The following is a 20,691-nucleotide window of genomic DNA, read 5'->3' as shown; positions in this document are numbered from 1 at the left end:
TCATCGAAGACCTGTTTTCTGAAACTGGTGGACTGAAAGTTTTAAATACTTTGCAGGCATTTGAGTTTAATACTTAAAGGTAAGGAAACCGATTCTGGAGAATGGAAGTTGATTGTTGAGTCTCATCCTCAAGGTGTAAAGTGCCAGAGCTTTGGGTCGGTATTCGGTCCGAACTTCTCACCCAAAGCGTCGATTTGACGACCTGTGAATGAGACTCAGCAATCAACTATCTTCCTCCAGAATCTCCCTCCCTAGGTTTATTAAACTGTGAATATGCATTTGTTTAAAACTATTTTTAGCCATGGATTTGGTGTGCTAAGATGTATTTACAACAGCAGGAGAGTTTATGTGGGATTGCAAGTATCTGTCACTTCTCGATGGGTTTTTTTAGTCGATTTCAGACGATAATGGGGGAGAGAAATAAGCTGCATCGGCAGAAAATACTTTGGGATTCGTTGACAAGAAAAATATAGAGCAGTTACAGCCATCGAACCCTCATCTTATCTTTCCTGCCATGTTCCAGACCTGTAATTATGATGAATCTGAATGCACTGTCATCCAATGCCTCTGCCTTTGGCATACGATGGGTCAGTCTGGTCCCTGCTCATTGACCCGGTCACTGTCTGGGTCATCACACAGCTCTGGAGGTTAAATAGCTGTAAGAAAACACATTAATCTGCGAACACTTGGTGAAACTGGCCTTAAGCTCCCTCTCCACTGTCCTGCCTCTCGCTGGCAGCCGTGCCCGAGAATAGGCATGTAAACCATGTAGGCCTGACACCAGTTGTTTTGACTGAGAGCACTGAGGCACTGACTTATTGTGCAACACAAGGCAGAGCCTTTAGCCTCATAAGCTATAGCCCCGAAATCCCTGCTGTAACCTCACCCCTCCCACTTCCAGAGTAGACCTTTTCCATCGTGGACTTTCGGAAGATCTTCTCTAGAAAGGAGCGGTTAATCATATGAGAACACTTTCATACACACAGTGACTTGTATTTGTTCCCGAGTAATTCACACCCACTAGAGTACTGCTGATAGTTTCAGCTCCAGTTACCACTAAATTCTCACATTAAAGTAAATAAAGCCACTAAATAGTCTCATATTCAAGTAGTTTGAGCTGTGTGACACTTCACATATTGTCTGAGCAGGTTATGATAAGGGCTTTGAATGATATACAAATCTGGCTTGAACCAGATGTGAGTCAAAAAATGCTAGCATAGGCTAGCTCTCTGCAAATTTGCAGCCTCCCAGCTCGAAAACACACAAAATTGCCTCTATTCCCATCTTTGCACTGACTTTGTATGTAATCTCAATGCACAAAACATTTGCTTTGCTTCCTGTGGGAACACAACAAGGACTGCCACTAGCGAGGCCTTATGAGCTTCGCATTCATACATGATAGAAGCTGACGCCTTTGGTAATAAATAAATACACAGATGCCCTTTGGAGCTGGTTTAACAGAGTTAGCCTACTTGATCATGAGAACATGTGATATAATTTCCATGTCACGCAGCATCCTGATCCACTTTCTGCACAGACCAGCAGCCGTAGGAGTACATGTGGTTATTTGCGTGCGCTCTTTGTCTGTGTCTGATTCTGTCTTCATGTGTGCGCTCTGGATTTGTGCGATTCAGTCAGTGGATGCAGCAGGGTGTGTCACGCCACTGCATGCCTGTTACATTAACACGCAAAGTTTAAAAAAATAAATCATGCCATGGTTCCATTTCAGGACATATTATAATTAGATTTTAAGTGCTGTTTTCTTATATTATTACATTATAGCGAGGCGCTGCAGTTCTGTTATGACTTAGTATCTGATGTGACTGTAAGGTTAGCAAGAGACCAATGTGAGCTATTTGTTTAGGTGTAACAAGCAACAAGTCAAAATCTCAGACGGACATTATGAAATGTTCCAGATGGAGATGTGCGAAGACTTCAGAATGGAAACCGATCTTCCCACCAGAGCCACAAGTCTGCCTTTTTGATTAGGGCCCCATTTGTTTCTAAACTACAGCGCTGATTAAAGCAGCTTGACTGTGAGCTATTTTCTGACATTTGAGGGAATCCTTGTGAGGTTTGGAGAATGAAGGCCAGGACCCTGAAGGGGATCTGAGACCTGAGCACACTTGTATTTTGTTGGTGTGGTCTCAAACCATCCCAAATTATCCCCTCACAATTCTTTTTACTGCCCAGATAATGATTCATTACAGTTGCAACGCTCCACACAGTGGTTTAACAACTTTTGATTCCAGTAAAGCCCAGCCTGCGAGCCTTGCCAATAAACAAACATACTGTAATTAGGCTACTTAAAACCTGAAAGTTGGACTTCTCAATGTTCCCTGTTGGTGGTCTCTAAGTTCTTGATTTCGAATCAGAGGTAATAAACAGAGTGCTGAAAATTACTTTAACACCCACCTCCACTCAAAAGTGTGTTTGACTTCTAGTTACTTGACATCCACTGTGCAGGATAAACGTTTTATACTCCTTGCTTGAGAGGCAAAGTTTCTCTGTGCTCACCGCAAATCAAAATGTAAGTTCTCATGCTTTTTCTCTGTTTAATTCTGTTTCCTGTAAGAATAGAAAGTTAACATTCATAAGCTTTTGCAGTAATTAAGAGATGAATGTGTGTTGCGACCATCCATCCCCCGAAATAGCAAATAGGACCGCGAACTGAGCTAATTTGCTAATGGCAGCTACATTTAGCAGCAGTTAGCAACTACTTAACCATGTAAATAAAAAGCTATATCTGTCCATTACTCACTCCGTAAATCACCTTGCTTCTTTGACTAGCCTCCACCTCCCCAGTCCAGAGGTGTACAGTTGTGCCTTTGTACAGTTATCTGTGAGGCCCAGCCCCCATGAACACGCTGTTGGCGTCCTTCTCTGGGGCTACCCGTGGCGGCATCATAAAAGTCAAGAAAACGTTTGTTGGACACCAACAACAACCTCGGGGCTAGCAAACTACACGCTGAAGACGGCAAGTTACCCTAACCTTTACCTGGTTGCTAACCGTACAAACCTAAACAAAGTTAGCTTCTCTTACCTTTTCTTTTGTGGGGATTTAGCCTCCACACATGAGAAACTATGACACTATCATGCAGGAAACGATATTGAGGTGTTTGGTCAAAAATATTGATATTGATATCTGATTTTGTCTCCCAGTCCTAGCATCCAAACATTGAGATGTATATTCTATCATATTATTTTCAGGCCCTAGCATGGTAACACAATAACATGTTGAACTATCGCTTAATATCAGCATGTTAGCATAGTTAGTGTAAACTTGATAGCATGCTAGCATTGGTGTTGCTATGACACTTAATATAGGCTACGGTACATTAGCATTTAGCCAAGTCGAGCCTCACAGTTAACCAGTTAAAGGTGCGATATGTAGTTTTGGCGAAGAAATTTTAATCCGAAGAGAAAGATCTTCATTTTTTTTTTATCTCAGTAAACAAACTCTCTTCGTCTTCATAACTGAATAAACAAACTGACTTTGTTTACATGTGGCGGACCCCACCACCTATCTAGCTTCAAACAGTGTTCTTGAGACCTTATTCTCCTCTGAGAGCAGCTTGTTTATTCAGTTATGGTGAAATACATATTCCTGAATTTGCTTTAATACCTCATTAATAATGCAAATATTACAATTTTGAGTTTGAATGTCTTCTCCAAAACTACATAGTGCTCCTTTAATGAACTTTTTTATGGAAAAACCAACAATCAGCTCCAGCATGTCAACCTATAGGCTAAAATAACTTCTGGCTTTGTTACTGTGTGGAGCTAAAGAGCGACAGACTTTTTCTCCTTCAGCTCAAAGAAATCTTCACAGGACTGTTTACATCCTAAAAGAAAAAAAAAAAAACCCGAGCCAGCCTTAATGCAATATCCTGAGCAGCTCCTGCTGCACACGAGGGGGGGGCCTGACTCCTGAAGAAATTTGATCCCGCAATGGGCCCTTTAAAGGAATATGGGATGAGTCTGTTGAATGGAGCTCAGAGTGAGTGAGTCCCACACACGTCTGCGCTCCAAAGAAAAGCCAAGGACAGCAGCGGGACGGCGCGACATGAAGACATGAAACACTGGGCGAGGAGAAATGAATGAGGAATGAGAGCGAGGAGAGAGTCGACGGGCTGAGGAAGAAGTTATGAGCCGAGCTGCGACGACTTGCCGGGGAAGGTGTCCGTGAGCGCAGAGAGCCGACTGTGGGGGGAGAGAGAGACAACAGAGTCACAAGGTAAAGTAGCTGTGAGGGAGCTGCGCTACAGAAACACACTTCTCTCCTTCGTTTCTCACCATATCGCGCTCTGGCGCGTTGAACCAAGGAAGACGCGCGAGGTTGTTGGCGACAAAAGCCACAGCCGCAGCAGCAGAGTATTTTGAGAGATGTGTGAGAGGTCTGCTTGAACTTTTTTTTTCTTTTTTCTTTTTTCGCTGACTGACGGTTTTACGGTTGCTACTATTCCACTGAGCTGTGCGCGTCTGGCACACCTGTTCCTTGTGGCCTTTTTTGGACAAAATCTTGGCCACTGCTTGCCCTTGGAGCAGCTCTAAAACGTTCATTTAAATCTATATTAAGCCTGTATGTGAATCCAGAAAAGAAATTTACATCTTCTTGGTTGCGTTTGCGTCCTTCTCATCGTCGTGCGCATCTGGAGAAATCATCCATACTGCTCCACACAGCAGCCCGAGCTGTTACTGAACACCTCCCTGAGCTGAAACACGACCAGAAGATATATACTGTCTCAAAATATATGGCATGGGGTGTCTTTTGCTATAACTCATGCGGTTTTTTTTTTGGTTTTTTTTTCAAGAAGCAAAGGAGGACTAAGTGTGTGTGCAGGACAGGAGAGCTGCAAGAGGTATATGTTTACACCTCAGCACATAAGAATGCAAGGGCCTGTGTTTAAGCCGGAGACTGATAATGAGTGTGGTCAGTTTGCTGAGGGCCTGTCATTAACCTGAGCTGGGAGAGAGCAGCAGGTTTGCTTGCTGGCAAGAAGCAAGGAGGAGGGAAGGAAGAGGAGGGTGGGAAAGGTGCTGCAGGAGGTGAGGGGAAGGAGCCGCAGGAGGATGGAAAGTGAGAGGTGGAGGAGGCGAAGAGGAGGAGGAGTAAGACAAGATAGATAAGATGATGAATGTGAGGAGGAGAAAGGTGATTTTAAAAAAGTAGGCTGACGACTTGCGTTGGCCTCCGCAGTGCTTTAAATGTCTAATTTGAGTAGTTGCTCAGTTAAAGTTGCCCTTTGAGTCTGAATTATGACGAGATGCTGTCATTTTTTTAAGTTTTGGAACGTTCTCCTTTTGCACCAAACCTCTCAGATTTCCAAGAACGGGGTCAAAGGTTAAGAAATGTGGAGATTCACCTCTTTATTTATAGGACCACGCCGCAGCTGTAGCTTTAAAATGGGACCAGAATAGAGAGGCGCTAATTCAAACAAAAGCGTGAGGCCTGCTTGACCGGATGGGAGTCGACAGAGGTCCCCTTTGTTAAACACTGGGGGCCACAGAGGAGAAGATAAGGCAATATTTAACACACCCATACTTGACTCCTCGTGCTCTGGGATAATTTGTCTTTGTCTCCTCTTGTACACACGGAGATCTGCCACGCTGACACCGATCAGCAGCGACTGACCCAGATTTTCACACATGCTCCTGTGCCGTTTGATGGGAATCATTTTTTATTTGAAGGGGGTGAAGGGGCGATGCCAAAAACGTGGGGAAGCCAAGTCGGACCTCAGCAGAGACAACAACAGCGGGGATTTGAAATGTCTGGTGGGGATGATATCACTGAACCACCTAATCACTTACATCACCGCAGCTGCATGCTCAGCAGTGTGTCAGCGTGTGTGTGCGCGCGTGTGTGTGTGTGTGTGTGCACATGTGTCTGTTTCCAATCTATTTCTGTGTGTATCTCCATCTGTGTCTGAAGAGTTACGACTGGCCGGGGAGCTTGTGTTTGAATATGTGGTGATTGAGGAGGTTTTAGCCAATTGGGCTTGTTGCATCCTCCAAAGAGCAGCGCACACCCTCAAACATTTGATGGAGAAAAAGGTGCAGTCAACAGCCAGACAGACACACGCACGGCATCCAGTCCAAACAACTGCGATCTCTGATAGCTTCCACATTTTTGAATAAAAGCTCTCCTCGCTGGATATCAAATCTCACTCAGTCTGAGGAATAATGCCGTATAACTGTCAGTGTAGTCAGTGGAAAGCAGTCGTAGGCGATGGCAGCCGTAGAAACGATCCTGCTGGGATCGTTGCGGTGGCGTTTCCATTCAGTCGTCTTCCCCACTGTTTGCTCTGGCCACGGCTGCGTGCAAGTTCTCGCAGCTAGATGGAAGTAGAGAAGCTCCCAGGGCCTTCGTGTCAGTCTGCAGCCAGGAGAGGACTCGCCATTCTGGGCTTCAGCTCCACCAATGCATCCACCTCTTCACACCCACCCGCTCTGGGTGGCCTTCATGTTACTTCATGGATCCATCGTGCAGATCCTGGAAACGTTGTTTGTGTTGTCTGGGCTTTCATCCCCACCCATCACTTGAATGTTTCGAGCATTGACGTAATATACCAGACAGAGAAGATACTGCAGAAGAGAGTAGTATTAAATCACCATAGACTTACTGGCTTCTGCATTTCTATATACTGGTGGTTCTCAAAGTGAGGTTCAAGGTCCGACAGTGGTCCTTGAGGGACTTCCAGGGGGTCCCAAGCAAAAAAGGGGACTCATTTAATTCTATCCATACATAACACTGTGACAGAATGCATGATTATTCTGGTCAAAGGTTTCAAACACTCAGTAGAGTGCACACCTCCGCCAAGGCCCTTTATCCGGATCGGCACCAAAGCTTAATTGGGTGTATTCTGAGCCTAGACCCATCCTCCATCCAAGTTTCATGGAAATCCGGTCAATAGCTTTGGTTTAATCCTGCTGACAAACCAACAAACCAACCAACAAATGGACAAATGGGCAAAAACATCTGAAAGACATATTCTTATCAGATGAGCGACACTGGGAATTTAATGTCTTAAATTAGGGCCTATTGTCTGATTTCTGTCAGTTTAAGGGTCAATAATGTGAAAAAGTTTGAGAACTACAGCTATAAACCATCCCACAATGAAGGGTTATACTCAAAAAAAGAGGACTTGACTCGGGTTTAAATCCTCGCTGTAACAAAAGCTGCATTACTCCTACACACACAGTGAAAATGACCTCATTCTTGACCGGCTGCTGATTTTGGGTTGACTTTATATTTATGCACTCTGGTGCAGAGAGGAGATGCTGCCTTTTGTAAACTCCAGTTGCCTTTATTCCACTTCCTACTCATGATACACTGTAACTTTCCTCGTGCTGATTGTTCAGAAGTGTTTCCTGGCATCAGTTGGCATGAACTGCAACAGCTCCGTCACGTCCAACATGCAGGGAGCGCTGAAGGAATTGTTCCGGGGAGAATTGGCATGGCAGTGCTGAGCGTGTTTAAGCATCAAATGGCTTGTTTGCACCCAGCTGTTAGCTCCTCTGGAGGAGGGCCTGGCCTCATCTGTCCTGGCTTGCCCCGGTGTGGCGCAGCAGGGCTCGTTCAAGCGGCCTGATTCTTCTGCTCTTCCCCACGCCGGCGTCCTGCTTGACCTTTATAACCTCCAGTCTGCCCCGGAAAGAGAGAGAGAGAGAGATGTCGGTAGCTAGACCTTGAATGTCCAGGCCCTGGGTACCGCGGTCGGCTGGTGAAACCTCCACATGCATGACTTCTGTAATTTGTTTGCTAGGCCTGTATTTATGAGCATGCTAATTGTAGGGAGTGCTATGGTGCAGTTATAGTGGCTGGACTTTGAACGTCTGCTGTTCTGCTGACAGAGTCTGGCAGCACTTTGAGTCTGTCTGGATACTACTTAACTTTTCAACTTCCTTATGAACTTGATTTGGTTTCTTTTCTACTTAAAAGCCCCGACTGAAGTTTATTTGAATCACTGTTTTGTGTTGTTTTGGTGTTTCGGGGGAAATTTAAGGGAAATTGTCTTTAAAACAAAGTGTTATTAGAACGTTTCCAGTTGTGAATGGGCTTCAGCTAAAACGACATAGTGTGGCTTCAGTTAAAGGAATCATTTTGAGAAATATGCTTATTTGTTTTCTTGCGCAAAGAATGCATGCTGGCAAATTTGCTTAGCTTAACTGGCTGCTAGCGTTCGGTTAATACTACCTGTGCAGGCACGATAGATGTATGGATCTTCTTATCTTACCATCAGGAAGTGGGCAAATGAATGTACTTTCTTTATGAGTTGGAACAAACAGGTATAATGTCCTGTATATGTTTTTTTCATAATTTAAGATACTTAAGAATGGATTAGGGTTCAAGGGTTTAATGATATGCAAACTTTCACTCAAATTCTTCCACACCTCGACATCATCATTGGGCGTTTGTGAGTTATAACCCTAAAGCTGATCGTTACGGCTACTTTTATCTCAAGATAATCAGATTTTATTAAGTTGGGGCCTTAACCTTTGTGAATGAGTATCTGTCCATAGAAAAATAGCCGCTAGTCAATCCTCCTCAGGTAAAAATAACCTCAGCGCCCCAGTTTCCCACATTCAGCACCCGGCCCATTCATTCTCACACATTCCTTCCTCCTTTCTTTGCCGAGGCGAGCTGACGGCCCCCCCTCTCTAGCTGTGATGGGACTGTCATGCAGAAAGACACTATTGTGCTGCGCAGGATCCCGTTTCAGTCTTGCCTTGTAATTAAGAAGGGATTGCATGGTGAGGGAGTTGCGGGGTGGGGAGGTGGGGAAGGACCAGGGGATTGGGTTAGTAGGTAATTTGGCTAAAAAGCAGAGCGCTGACCTGCTTTGTAGCTGGCAGGCCTGGAAGCCGGCACGCATGAACCCGACTCCCCCGCTGACACACAGCCTCCCCGCTGAGGTTTTGTTCAGTGTGTGTGGGCATGTGGAGAGACAGCGGACGAAAAAGGAAAGAAAGGTTACGGCTGTGGCAGTCTTTCCAGCCGCGTGTTATGCGTATGCATGTATTTTTTCTTTGCGGTTGCATGTCACAGAGCAACACAGAAAGTGAGAGGAAGCGTTCATTAAACTTGTCAACGCGGAGTCATCGTGAGTGTTTGCTTTTCTCACGTTTCCTCGGTGAATCATGGGAAGTGTGGTCAGCAAACAGCTTTTAATGAGGTTAAGTCACTTTTTTTTTGGTCCCTCACTGTAAACGAAAACAGAAGCAGGACTGCTTGAGGAAATACCATCACAAGGTTATTTGTGCACCCTGTTCGGGCTGAGATTCAGATTTCAGTGAAATATAACGAATCACTAAGGACAAAGTTGTTATTTCGCGTACAGTGTGTCCAATGGCTCTTGACAGGCCGCTCAAATCAGACAAGCCATATCCTATGTTAGCACAAAGTGGTGAATAGACGTGTGTTTTCTGTCTTTTTCAGTGCAGTCCGAGTCCAGACGCAGAGCTCTGAATCTTCGCCATGGCTGACGTGCTGGACAGCAGCGGCGGGTCGGGAGCCGTCAAAGTAGCCAGCGTGGATTGGCAGAAACGCTGCATCGCTCTGGAGATGCAGCTGCTGAGGTTCCGGCTCCAGGCGGGTAAAATCCGCGAGCTGCTGGCAGAGAAGGTAAGAGAGAAGGTCATCATGCGTGCAGGGTTTATCTGATAAGGATTCGAGTCTTCTGGGGCCAGTTGCAGCGACTCTTCGCTTGGATCAGCTGGTTATATCGAGAGTCGGCACAAAGATCGACAGAGCTTCCTCTTTGCTGCCATGGTAACAAACAACCAAATACACCCAAAGTGCCAAAAAAGCCAGGGCGTGTTTGCGAAAGTGGCACTTCTATCATAAAACACTTCAATGAATGGATTAGGAGGTTCAGAAACGGACAGAAAATGGGAGCTAACTGGATTTTGAGTAAGACCTTGCCCGCTTTTGTTCAGCTCAAACTACAGCACATGTCACATGTTTGAACCGATGATGTGGCCTGGCTCTGATTTGGCATACATAATGTAAAACGAACTGAACATGTGGCTGTGTAAACTTGTCGTGCCACTTTCATCTTGAGAATGCCACAAGATATCCCGGCCTAACACTGTGCAGATCTGCCTCGTCATCTTCCTCCCCTTCTCCTTCTTCTTCTCCTGGCAGTGTTCTTAAGTGTTTTTGCAGCATGAGGAGACAATTAAAGCACGTGAATCATACAGGTGCAGATGATTGTGTGTTTATGTGTGCGCATAAAGACAGATGAGATTACTCAGTTTATTTGGTAAACATTCGGTCCACTCACTCTGTGTCATCAGAGGTTGGCTACAGTCGCAGCCAAGATGAATATTTAACATTTAACTCATCACTCCTGGTGCTTCCCCTCTAGTTTTGGAAATAACCGCCAGCCGCCGGCCAAATGCTTGTAAAGTTGTGGCTGTTGCAAAGCCCGACTACCAGACACTTTGGAAAGTAATCAACTGTCATCAGGAGATTCAACTCTGCTCTGAAGATTTGTTGGTGAAAGAGTTGGAAGTGTTTGGAGTGGAGGAAAGAGGAGTGAGTGTAGTAGCAGAAAAACTCCTCTCCTGTCTTGACTTTTCTGCAGTTTTCAGTCGATATCTTTCGTATTTTCACAAGTGTCCGCCATTTATTGACTCAGATGGCTCGGAGCTGCCACGGTCGTGCTCTTTTTTGTATCATCTCTTATTCTGCGGTGCTGGATTGGTTCACCCAGTCAGTGAGCAGGATGTTTACGGTCCAAACATGACCCTGCGTCTGATAAAAGCAGGACGGCTCCCCGCTGTGGCCTCTGTCAGGTTCTGTCAGACCTCCAGCTCGTCTGTGAGATCCCGTGTAACACAAACACACACGCTATGAAAGAGTCATTGAAAAGGGTTGGTCTTGAAGAAGGATCTACACCAGCCAAAGGGTAAAAGTTCACGACTTATTTAAGGCAAAATGTGTTGTCATTGTTTATTATATCGTCAATAATCCTATCCACCTCATTTCTAGCACTAATGAAAGAGTACGGAAAGGTGGACCGAAACACGGTATTGGTTTTGGTCTTTTTAATCGGATTTTTTGACCAGAAAAATATGAAATAATGCCAGCCTTACTTCTCAACCGCCAATAAAATGAGTTGCAACTTGAAAAAGCTCACACGAACACACTGTTAGCTCCCCATTTGTAATATTAATTTCAGTGCGACGCCAAGAGTAGAGGGGAGTTCAAACTTTTTCTGTAAATGGACTAATTACTGTCCTCATAAAAAAAACACAAAGTTAAAACCCAGCACACACAGTATTTATTGTTCTTTTTGGCCACGTTGCAAAGTTGAAAACAAGCTAATTAATCTCTAACTTTTTCTCTCACTCCTCTAGCTAACACACATGCGTACACACACACACGCAGCACAGGGTTTAAGTGGAGGCCCGTGCTGCTGAGTGTGTTTTTCTGAGTTTTTCTTGAGGGGGGGAGGGCGCTGAGTGACTACCGTTCCGTCATGTTATTGCTGTTTGGAAAGTCTGCTTCACGCTCTTCATCTCCTCTCTTGCCAAGTTAGGAGTGTTTTACACATTGACCCACTTTGGTATGGAAAAACATGAAAAAAAAAAAAAAAAAAAAGTTGACGTGGTTGCCTGTGACATGGCATTTATCCCCAGAGGTTGACTGTGAGTGAGGGAGAAGAGAGTAGGAGATGCCCCATTTGCCTTGTGAGGAGTGTAACAGGATGAGGACTCCATCTGAGAGGGTTTTTTTTGTTTTTACTGTGGATTAGGAAAGTGCAATCGACAGCTGTCAGCTGGTGGCCTATAAAAACAGAAACCTCTCCGGGCAGAAAGAACTGGAATTAGACCGGTGCTGATTCTGATGACACGACTTTATAATTAAAAAAAGAAACTCCAGATTTGAATGACCGAAGGCTTCTACGTTTGTTGGCAAAATAAATCTTGAAATCTCAACTTTCCAGTTCCAGTTTGGTTCAGAGAAAAAGTAGAGACTTGCTCAATATTAGAGGTCTGCTCTGTAGCCTTGAGTGCTTTATTGGACCGGAACCAGCGAGGTTTTGACCCTGCTGTTTCTTCATCAGGCGGACGGCTAACATGAACTGATTATAGTCAACTAATTGCAAAAGACAAGAGATCCCGAAGCAGCCCTAAGGGAAGGATTACGCTGAGAAGTAGTTCATATGACGTGCTGGAAAACCATGAAATCAGATTGTGTTTATAGTTTGTCCAAATAGCCGCGTTAGAACGTGGAGCAAAAAGCTGGCTGTCATAGATAGGGAGGAGAGGTGATAGTCACAGTGTTGCGCTTGCTGAGAAAGAAGCTTGAGAGAGAAATTCAGACCCTGGCTCCTTATCATCTCTGCACAGTTTTGGAAAAGTCACAAAAAGTGATCCGACACAGCCACCCCAATCTGACGCTGGAAAGGTTGTTTCTGCAGCTATCTTTCGAGCCGTTGTGAAGAAGCGTACTGGCGTCCAATAAACAAAGACTCGAGCTGTGTCAGAGAATGACCTTCAAGAGAAAAATCCTCAAGTAGGGAGATGATCCAGAAAGTTTTAAATGTGTTTGCTAGGCTTTCCAAGAATATTGATACACTTCAATCCGAGGAATCATTAATCGGGGGGGTATTCCCACTTCAAGGTTGTCCTTTCATTACGTGGATAATCTAATACTGGTCAAATTAGATTAATCTCTTCCATAAGCCTCACGTGGCTCGAGGAGCAGAAACACTGTTACTTTCACACTCAGACCGGCGGTATCAGTCAGCGAGGACGACTGCGGGGAGGTCACGAGGTTCATTCGTGTGCATAAACATTTATTTTCATGAGAGGATTTGTTTGGATGAGCTCTTTCTAATAGCTCATTTGCCTCAGCCTGTTTTTCATGTTTGTCTTGTCTTGTATGATCACTTCACTAGCTCTCTCACTTATTAAGATACCCTTGTGTCCGACACAGTATTAATACTGTGTGTTTCTGTATTTTTTCTCTACCAGTGCCTCATTTCTCTTTCCCCTGCGCTTTTTTGTACAGGCGTTTTAACATTCAATGATTTATCTGGAGTCATTACTAACCATCAGCAGTGCAGAGGGGTTAATGATTAAAGTCGAGAGGCAGGTGGAGCGCTCAGTGAACTGATATTTCACAGTGAAACTAACGCATGGTGAGAGTAGACCCGTTTTACCTTCACATTTTCAGACCCTGGTCACATAAACGGTGTGAAACAGAGAGGAAAAGGGAGGGAAATGTGGACAGAATCTAATCTATAGGATCAGATCTCAGTCAGTTAGTGTCTGACAGCAACAGTAAACAGATATATAGCTGTGACAGATCTGCTAGCTGTCTGTGAAGCAGATGATCTGGTGTCTGTAACGTCCTCCCATCTTATCTTCAACTCCTTGCATATTATCTGTCCCTCTGGAATCCACAGTGAGGCAGAGGGGGCTGACGCTCGCTCCCCTGCCAGAGTATTCTGCAAAACTCTGCAAAAAAGTTTAAACAAATGAAGATTTAGCGTCAATCTGTCACTTTCAGTTGGCTGGTTGTAGTCTAAACTTTCTTTCTTTTTGTCAATAAATCTCACGAAAAGACCAAAACCATCAGCATGCCAGTCTCTCTCACTGTTTTCAAGGAAATCTGTGACTCTCAACCCCGAGCCCATTCAGTCCAACTGAAGATCTAAAAATTTTAAAATGGCTATATCCTCTCCTGAAACAGCCGGACTGGAGTTTTTAGTGAAAGCTACTCAAACAAGAGTGCATTGATTGGAGCTATTTTAAGCCCTTGGGATTGATCGCAAACAAACTGCAGGGCCCATGTTCATGGTAACGAAGGGACATGTAAGTAAGTGAAACTGTGTGGCATGTGTTGTAGACGGCAGAGAGTGATAATCTATACAAGCTTCTTCCTGCTCAGACAATACTCAGAATATCATGACACTAATCCTTAAAGTCTGGTGATAAATGCAACTCAGACTGCTAATACGAACCTTTGCGAAACATGACTCCCACCTCATCCATTTTCAGCCTCCTCAGCAGCAGAAACAAGTGTGTTGCACAGATGCTGGATTGCACGCATAGTTGTGTCATGCCTGCTCAGCGACTCAGGCCTGAACAGTTGGACTCTGCGTTGACTAATCAGACAGAGACAGACAGAGAGATAAACTGACAGCGCTACCTGACACAGTTGTCATCCATATCTGATGGCCTTAAGGTTACAGAAGCCAATTTGTAACCATCAGGTCACTCGTGACTGGTTTGAGTTGGGACCCAACAGGCAGAGATATGACAGTGATTTTAAACCTGTGGATACTTGTACACAAGAATTTACCTCTACAGTTACCGAGGTGGGTGTGGAAATATTTTTGAAGTAGCTTGAGTAATTTAAAAACTAAATTTGATTATAAATGTATAACGACATATCGACGCAGCGTGACCGAACCAACCCGAGGGCAGTTTAACTATATAAAAAAACAAACAAGACACAATTGCATGAAAAACATAGTTGATACCGTTTAATAACATCCATTAAAAAGCAGCCCGAACATGACAGCTTTGGTTGGTGACGATGTTCTTGAGTTCGTCTGCGAGGGCTGTGTTGGTGCAGTTGGGAACTGCCAAGAAAATGCCCCTTAGGAAGCCTCTTATACCCCAGTAGTAATGCTAAAGCTGTCCTCTGCACAAACTTTGTCAGAAGCTTCTTCTTTCAGTGCTGATATCACCACCATTTAGTCCTCTGTGTTGGCTTCACACTCTCGCTGCTAGCTCTCATTCACAGCCACGACTCAAGGTCCGCCCAGCTCCACCTCCTGACCTCTCACTTGTTCTCAAACTGGATGCGGCAGCTTTCTGATGGCCTATTCTGATTACTGATCTGCTCAACATTGTGACTTCTGAGGCACTTTATATTCAAGTGTTATGTTGCCTCTCCTATTTTGGTTTTTTGAATTGAGGACAAAGTGCTGTTTGCTTTTCGGCTCGAGCTCGGCAAAGCCTTTGACTCACGACGAAGGCTTTTGACCTTGAGGTGAAGAGTCATCCAACCACTAACCATCAGCATTCGCTCTGGGTTTAGTGAGCGTTAATCTGGCTGCGAGGAAGCATTCAAATGTTGTGAGTGGTGGATTCTGGGAATCAGAGGGGCCCTTATGGAGGTGACGAGAAAGGGAGAAAGAAAGAAGCAAAGGGAAGGGAAACAAAGATGACGGGAGGAATTCAAATGCATCTCCCGAGCAGCGTGAATCCATTAGTGTGTTTGTTCTCCTTTCACCTGGGTCACTGAACTCACAAGAGAGGGAGTCCTGTGTTGAACTTGTGTGTGTGTGTGTGTGTGTGTGTGTGTGTGTGTGTGTGTGTGTGTGTACAAGCATTTAAGGGTATTTTGTGCACGCACTCGTGTCTGCGTGGCTCGCTGAGAGAGAGGGCACTTGCAGATGTGTGCATACTTGCAGGATGGAGAGTGTTTGCCTTTGAAAGCACGAGTATGCATGCTTGCACAAAAGGTGACGCAAGCTTGTGCACACACATGGTGGCATTCTTCCATCACACTGTTGTTTGACCGGCGGTGTCAGTGTGAAAGATGTTCAGCCACCTCTGAGGGCCTCTCTGCTGGTCCTACGGTACGCGTATGTCCCTCTGCTTGAAGTGGCATCTTTGTTAAACAGGAAATTATTTAATTTTACTGAAGATTATCCTTCTTTTGCTGCTTCTTTCTGATGTTTTGTTTTTTTTCTTCAGCACTGTTATTGTTTTATCGATTCAGCAAGATTGTCTCAACAAGGGATGTTAAATCTTCTCACTACATTCATCTTTGAAATGTCTTCCCTGTGGCAAAAGTGATTATGAAGGATTAACTGTGTAGGTGTGTGTTTGCGTAGGTAGACCTGGGTTTTGGTTGTCACTCTTACAGTACAGGGTTATGAGATGTGTCTTGCCAGAACCTGTTGTTCTTGGCTTGTAGAAGAACGACTGAAACCTCTTTTCTCTCTATTCCAGATGCAGGAGCTGGAGCAGAGGGTGACGGAGGCTGACCAGCGGGCTGAAAGTGCTGAGAAACAGGTAGAGGGGCCACGGCTTGTCAAATGTTAAAGGATATCTCCACTTTTTGAAGTTGCACAAAGGCAAATAACAAATAACTTTTCCATCTGACTTACTTCAGTATAATTAACTGCATTTCACATTGTCTCATTGTTTGTATATGAGCAATACTCTATGTGCTGAGAGAGTCCATCAATCACAAGAAAAGTTTGAATTTGTAGCTAAAAGCTCTAAAATTAAATCAAGATTTTGTCCTTTTAGTTCTCAAGATCAAGAACTGTATGAAATTTCATGCTCAACGTTGAGAAGAAATCCTAAAATTGGGATCCATAAAGTTTTGGACTTGTAACCACTAAGTAGGAGTTAACCTTCGATGGGACTTAACAAAAGGAGCGTGTGGTTGGAGGATAAGAAACCTCGTACTGTACATGACACATACTCTGTCTCTCTTGCCTTTGTGTTTAATCTCAGATTTGCTGTCATTACTGGCTGCTCCAGGTGTTTCTGTAGTCGGTAATTTAACAGCACCCTTTCTTTAAAAACAAGAAATACCTAAGGGCTGAGAGAACTTTTTCTCGTTGCAAAAAAAAGTATCCTCTGTGTTTTCTTCTTGGCTTTGTCTGGTGCCCATCAAAACCAAACGAAGCATGCAAATTTGAGCTGTCTTTTGGCCGTGCTCGTGCATTCACTGCTCTAATTATGCATTTCAGATCCATGTCATGGAAGAAAAGCTGAAGTCAGCGAATATACAAACCAGCGAATCGGAGAGCTCGCTGTGCAGAAAGTATCAAGACCTGACCAGTCAGGTTCAAGAGAAAGATGCTGCGATAAAGAGATTAGAGATGCAGCTGGAAAAACAGGTATGGACCGAGCCATCAGATAGAGAAAATAATCCATTAATGTTGATAAAATGTAGTTTGAAATAATCCACAACCTCTGTTTTTCTCTGATTGCAGATCTTAGTCAGAGCCCAGGAGGCAAAAATTATTGAGGAGAAGGCTGCCAAGATTAAAGACTGGGTCACCTTTAAGCTCAGAGAGGTACGCCCACACATGTATAGAAACACTGAAGTACGAGCCTCTGGGAGACATTATGTGTGGCAACAAGAGATGCGTATGATTGAAGGTGTATTATGTTCAGCAGTCAGAGGATTTAAACATGCTTTCTTATAAATTAAGACGAATGTGTCTCAGTAATTAAGCAGTTCGACGAGGCATGGCATTTTCCTTATTCTTTCCATCGTACTCTGTATTTGGATGCTAAAGGTTGAACTTTTGTTGCAGATGGAGCAGGAGAACCAGCAGCTGAAACTGGCCAATCTGAATCAGACTGAACAGATAATGTTGCTGCAGGACAAACTACAAGGTGAATTCAGACAACTGTTCTGTAAACTGTACCACAAAGTGAAGGGGTGGGGGACTCGGCATCAGCGTAAACAAAACAAATGGCCTTCTCTCAGCTTCCTTGTACGTTTACGTTTATTTATGAGAATAAACTCTGATTCTTACAGATAACTGAACATAGTTCTGTCCAACTCCTGTTAATATTTATATATAGAAGTAAATATAAGAAATTAATGTATTCTTTTATACATTAAAATGTGCGATTTAATGGAAGCCAACCACGACAAATCACATTAAGACAAACGATAATGCGTTATATTAAGGTCCTTGTAATAAGCACTAGTTAATAGATAGTCAGGCAGTTGTGAGTCCTTATAAGATGCTTATTAACATAAATAAGACTATATAAGTGTTAATAACAGCATAATAGACATGTTTATTGTGCCATTAATAGAAATGTATAGGCTCTTGATATTTTATTGACTGTTTAAAAATGTTTGTAAAAGCCTTATGAGTTTCTTTTGCTTATATTAACGTTACAAACACATTTATTGATTTAAACTCACTTACCTACTAGGCCTTTGTTACTGTCAGCCATTGGATTAACTGTTTTGTTAGCAGTAGCAGAGTTAAATGCCATGTAGACATGTGGGGAGCTGGTGTATCTGTCAGAATATATTCCCAGAGCTCCAGTGGGAAACAGTTTAAGTGACGGGTGTTGTCTTTACCTCTCCAGCTCTCTTAGAGAAACCTGCATCCTCTGGATCCCCTGCCACCTCCCCTGTAATGGATACCCACCTAGTGCCCAGCAGTCCGCTGTTTCCTCCCAGCTGCCCCAGCACGCCACCTGCCCAAGATGACAGCTGGAGACAGACTGGTCCCCGTGGAGCCGCCGCTAATATGAAGACATCGCCAGCAGGTGTGCTACCCTTAATTTGTATTATCTTGGGATGGGTGGCAGGAAGCTTTTGAAGCAGTGAGTGTCTCTTTTAATTCAGGTCTGGCTGATCACCAAAATCCCATTGTTAGCTATTATTCCTGTAGTCTTTTTTTTAGTCGTTGGCTCTGTTGTGGTGTATCACAGCGTGGATGCACTGAAGTCACTCAAAATTACAGCAAAAAACATCAAAATGCATCAAATTGCCCACAGACTTTTAAACCTACTTCTCCACTGTTGACCCATATGTTCTAAATGCTCTCGTTCTGGTTCCTCAACATCTTAAAATACACTACTTCTGTGTATTTCTTTAACATAAGGTCCTCCATGGTATGTAGGCTTTCTTAGATGTTATCAATCTGTCTCCTCAGATGTGAAAAGGACACCCGAACATTCCAGTAAAGGGATTTGCCTCGGAGACCTTGTAGCCCACGATGCTTTCTCTCAGGGCTGGAGCAGGGAGGGTCCCAGCAGCCCTGTTTCCATTAGTGGACCAGAGCTCCCAGTGGGCCCAGAGGGTCCTGCAGGGGGGTCTGACAGAGACAACTCCTCCGATGAGCTCAACAGCAAGTTCCGCTCTCAGTGCCTTCACTCGTCCTCTTCATCTTCATCGTCATCCTCAGCCTACGAGATGGCCCATGGACCGAGCTCCCCGGAGTCGATCATCAGATTGACACCCAAAAGCCCGCTCCTGTCGCGCTCCCCCTCTACCAACAACCCCTTCCCGAATCCTCCAGTTCACCAGTCAGGCACCAGCATGACGTTACCCAAAGTACGGACTCCGCTCACCCCCAGAGACAGCATCCAGCTGGTCAAGAAGCACTACAGCCAGCCGCAGCCCAGCCTGGACAGACTTCACCACCTCAACGTTAACATAGACATCATGACCCCATCTTCCACTTCCTCCACCCTCAAGAGCGCAGGCACCACCAGCTTGGCCTTCTCGCAGGTTGTGGAAGAAACAGACATCGACGATGGGCTCCCTGACAGCATGGACGGGGTGGTGGAGGGGTCGGAATCAGAGCCGCCGTCCCGGGATGGAGTCTCCTTTGTGGGACTCGCAGAAGAGCTGGAGCGGCTGGATCCAGAGGTGCTGAAGCCGCCAACGCCTCCTTTGCACCGCTTCCCTTCATGGGTATGAGAGACCGGTATTATGCATGCTTCCACTGTTACTTAATGCAGTTCATATCTTATCACTTATAACTGCAAGCATGAGCAATTCAATTAGATCTGTTATCTTTTTGTTTCCAGACACTGCCCGAGACGCAGCACTCTATTCGAGATTAAAGGAATAGTTTGACATTTTGGGAAAGACGCTTATTTGCTTTCTTGCCGAGAGCAAGACAAGAATACTGATGCTAAGCTAAGCTAACTGGCTGCTGGCAGAAAAGCGTCATATTTATCGTACAGATATAAGTGTGGTGTCATACTTCTCATTTAACGATGTTAGTTCAGCAAACATCTCAATGGCCGTGAACATTTTCTGCAGGAGAGTCGGATCTACGCTGTGGCAAAGTCAGGAATGAGAGTGTCAGAGGCCAGTCCTGGAGCCAGGGGCCCCGGACGAGGTGAGTCCCCCTGCAGCCAGAATCAAGACAATCTCTTTTCTGCTTCGGCAGTCTTTAACCCTCTGTGTGTGTGTGTGTGTTTGTGTGTGTGCGTGCGTGCGTCGTAAGCCGGGGTGGTGCAGGAGACGAGTCAGTATTGTGAAATGACATGTCATTCAGCTGATGCTAAAGCTGCTGTGGAGGCGTGTGGTTGGTTTGGATCTGTCATTGCCGCCTTTGATGTCACTTCCTCCGGCCCGAGGCTCCACACACCTGCACAGGTGTGGGCTCCTCTTCGGGGAGGCCGTTCAGATCCTCGCCTCCCCTTTTTTTTTTTTTGAAAGAGCTGAGGAAAAGCCAAGGTGGAGGGAGGTTTAGAGGAGCCGAGGGAGAAGCTGCTTTTTAATCAGCTGCGATGAAAGGAGGTGGTCTGGGTGTAATTACTGCTATGCTTTCTGTCCCGACATCATCATCCATTTTGTCAGGATGCAGACGGTTAAGTTTGACAGCACTCTGACTGCTGAGCATCCTGACTGCCAGGTACACGCTGCTGACTGCCAAGCGGCTGTTGTGGATTAAGTCATGCTTGCTCAGCTCATTCAGCTTCCTCTCATGTTTGTGCCTTAAGGTGAATCTGTTCTTGGATCATTTTGATCTCTGGTAAAATTAATACCATGGAACAGTTGTATTTTGTTTTGGTTCAAGGGTTGTTGAACTTTTTTTGAGAAGCATGTAGTCCTGATAAACTTGTTAAAACAAGGCACCATTTCATTTTTCTCCCCCAGCTTTGTTTATTAATCCTCACAATTGAAAAAGAAACATGTGTACGGTACTTTTT

At 44.6% G+C, this 20,691-nt stretch overlaps 1 protein-coding gene across 2 annotated transcripts in view; it reads left to right on the top strand.

Annotated features, from left to right (window-relative positions):
* Window positions 1-4,046: 4,046 nt before the first annotated feature.
* Window positions 4,047-20,691, top strand: part of plekhh1 (pleckstrin homology domain containing, family H (with MyTH4 domain) member 1) — a 29,132-nt gene continuing 12,487 nt past the window's right edge. The window contains exons 1-9 of one of the 2 annotated variants that reach the window (XM_084381767.1): window positions 4,047-4,237; window positions 9,445-9,625; window positions 15,985-16,047; window positions 16,737-16,886; window positions 16,983-17,066; window positions 17,310-17,391; window positions 18,106-18,288; window positions 18,678-19,441; window positions 19,796-19,874. In XM_084381767.1, the coding sequence (XP_084237893.1) occupies window positions 9,479-9,625; window positions 15,985-16,047; window positions 16,737-16,886; window positions 16,983-17,066; window positions 17,310-17,391; window positions 18,106-18,288; window positions 18,678-19,441; window positions 19,796-19,874 (1,552 nt within the window). In that variant the 5' untranslated portion in view covers window positions 4,047-4,237; window positions 9,445-9,478. Of the gene's footprint in view, window positions 4,238-9,439; window positions 9,626-15,984; window positions 16,048-16,736; window positions 16,887-16,982; window positions 17,067-17,309; window positions 17,392-18,105; window positions 18,289-18,677; window positions 19,442-19,795; window positions 19,875-20,691 lie in introns of both variants that reach the window. The other variant, XM_084381766.1, reaches the window with a different exon arrangement.

This window comes from Pagrus pagrus (genome assembly GCF_965226575.1).
Source record: "Pagrus pagrus genome assembly, chromosome: 18".
NCBI classification, from domain to species: Eukaryota; Metazoa; Chordata; class Actinopteri; order Spariformes; family Sparidae; genus Pagrus; species Pagrus pagrus.
The sequence above is the reverse complement of the archived record's forward strand: the minus strand, read 5'-3'. Positions and strand labels throughout refer to the sequence as shown.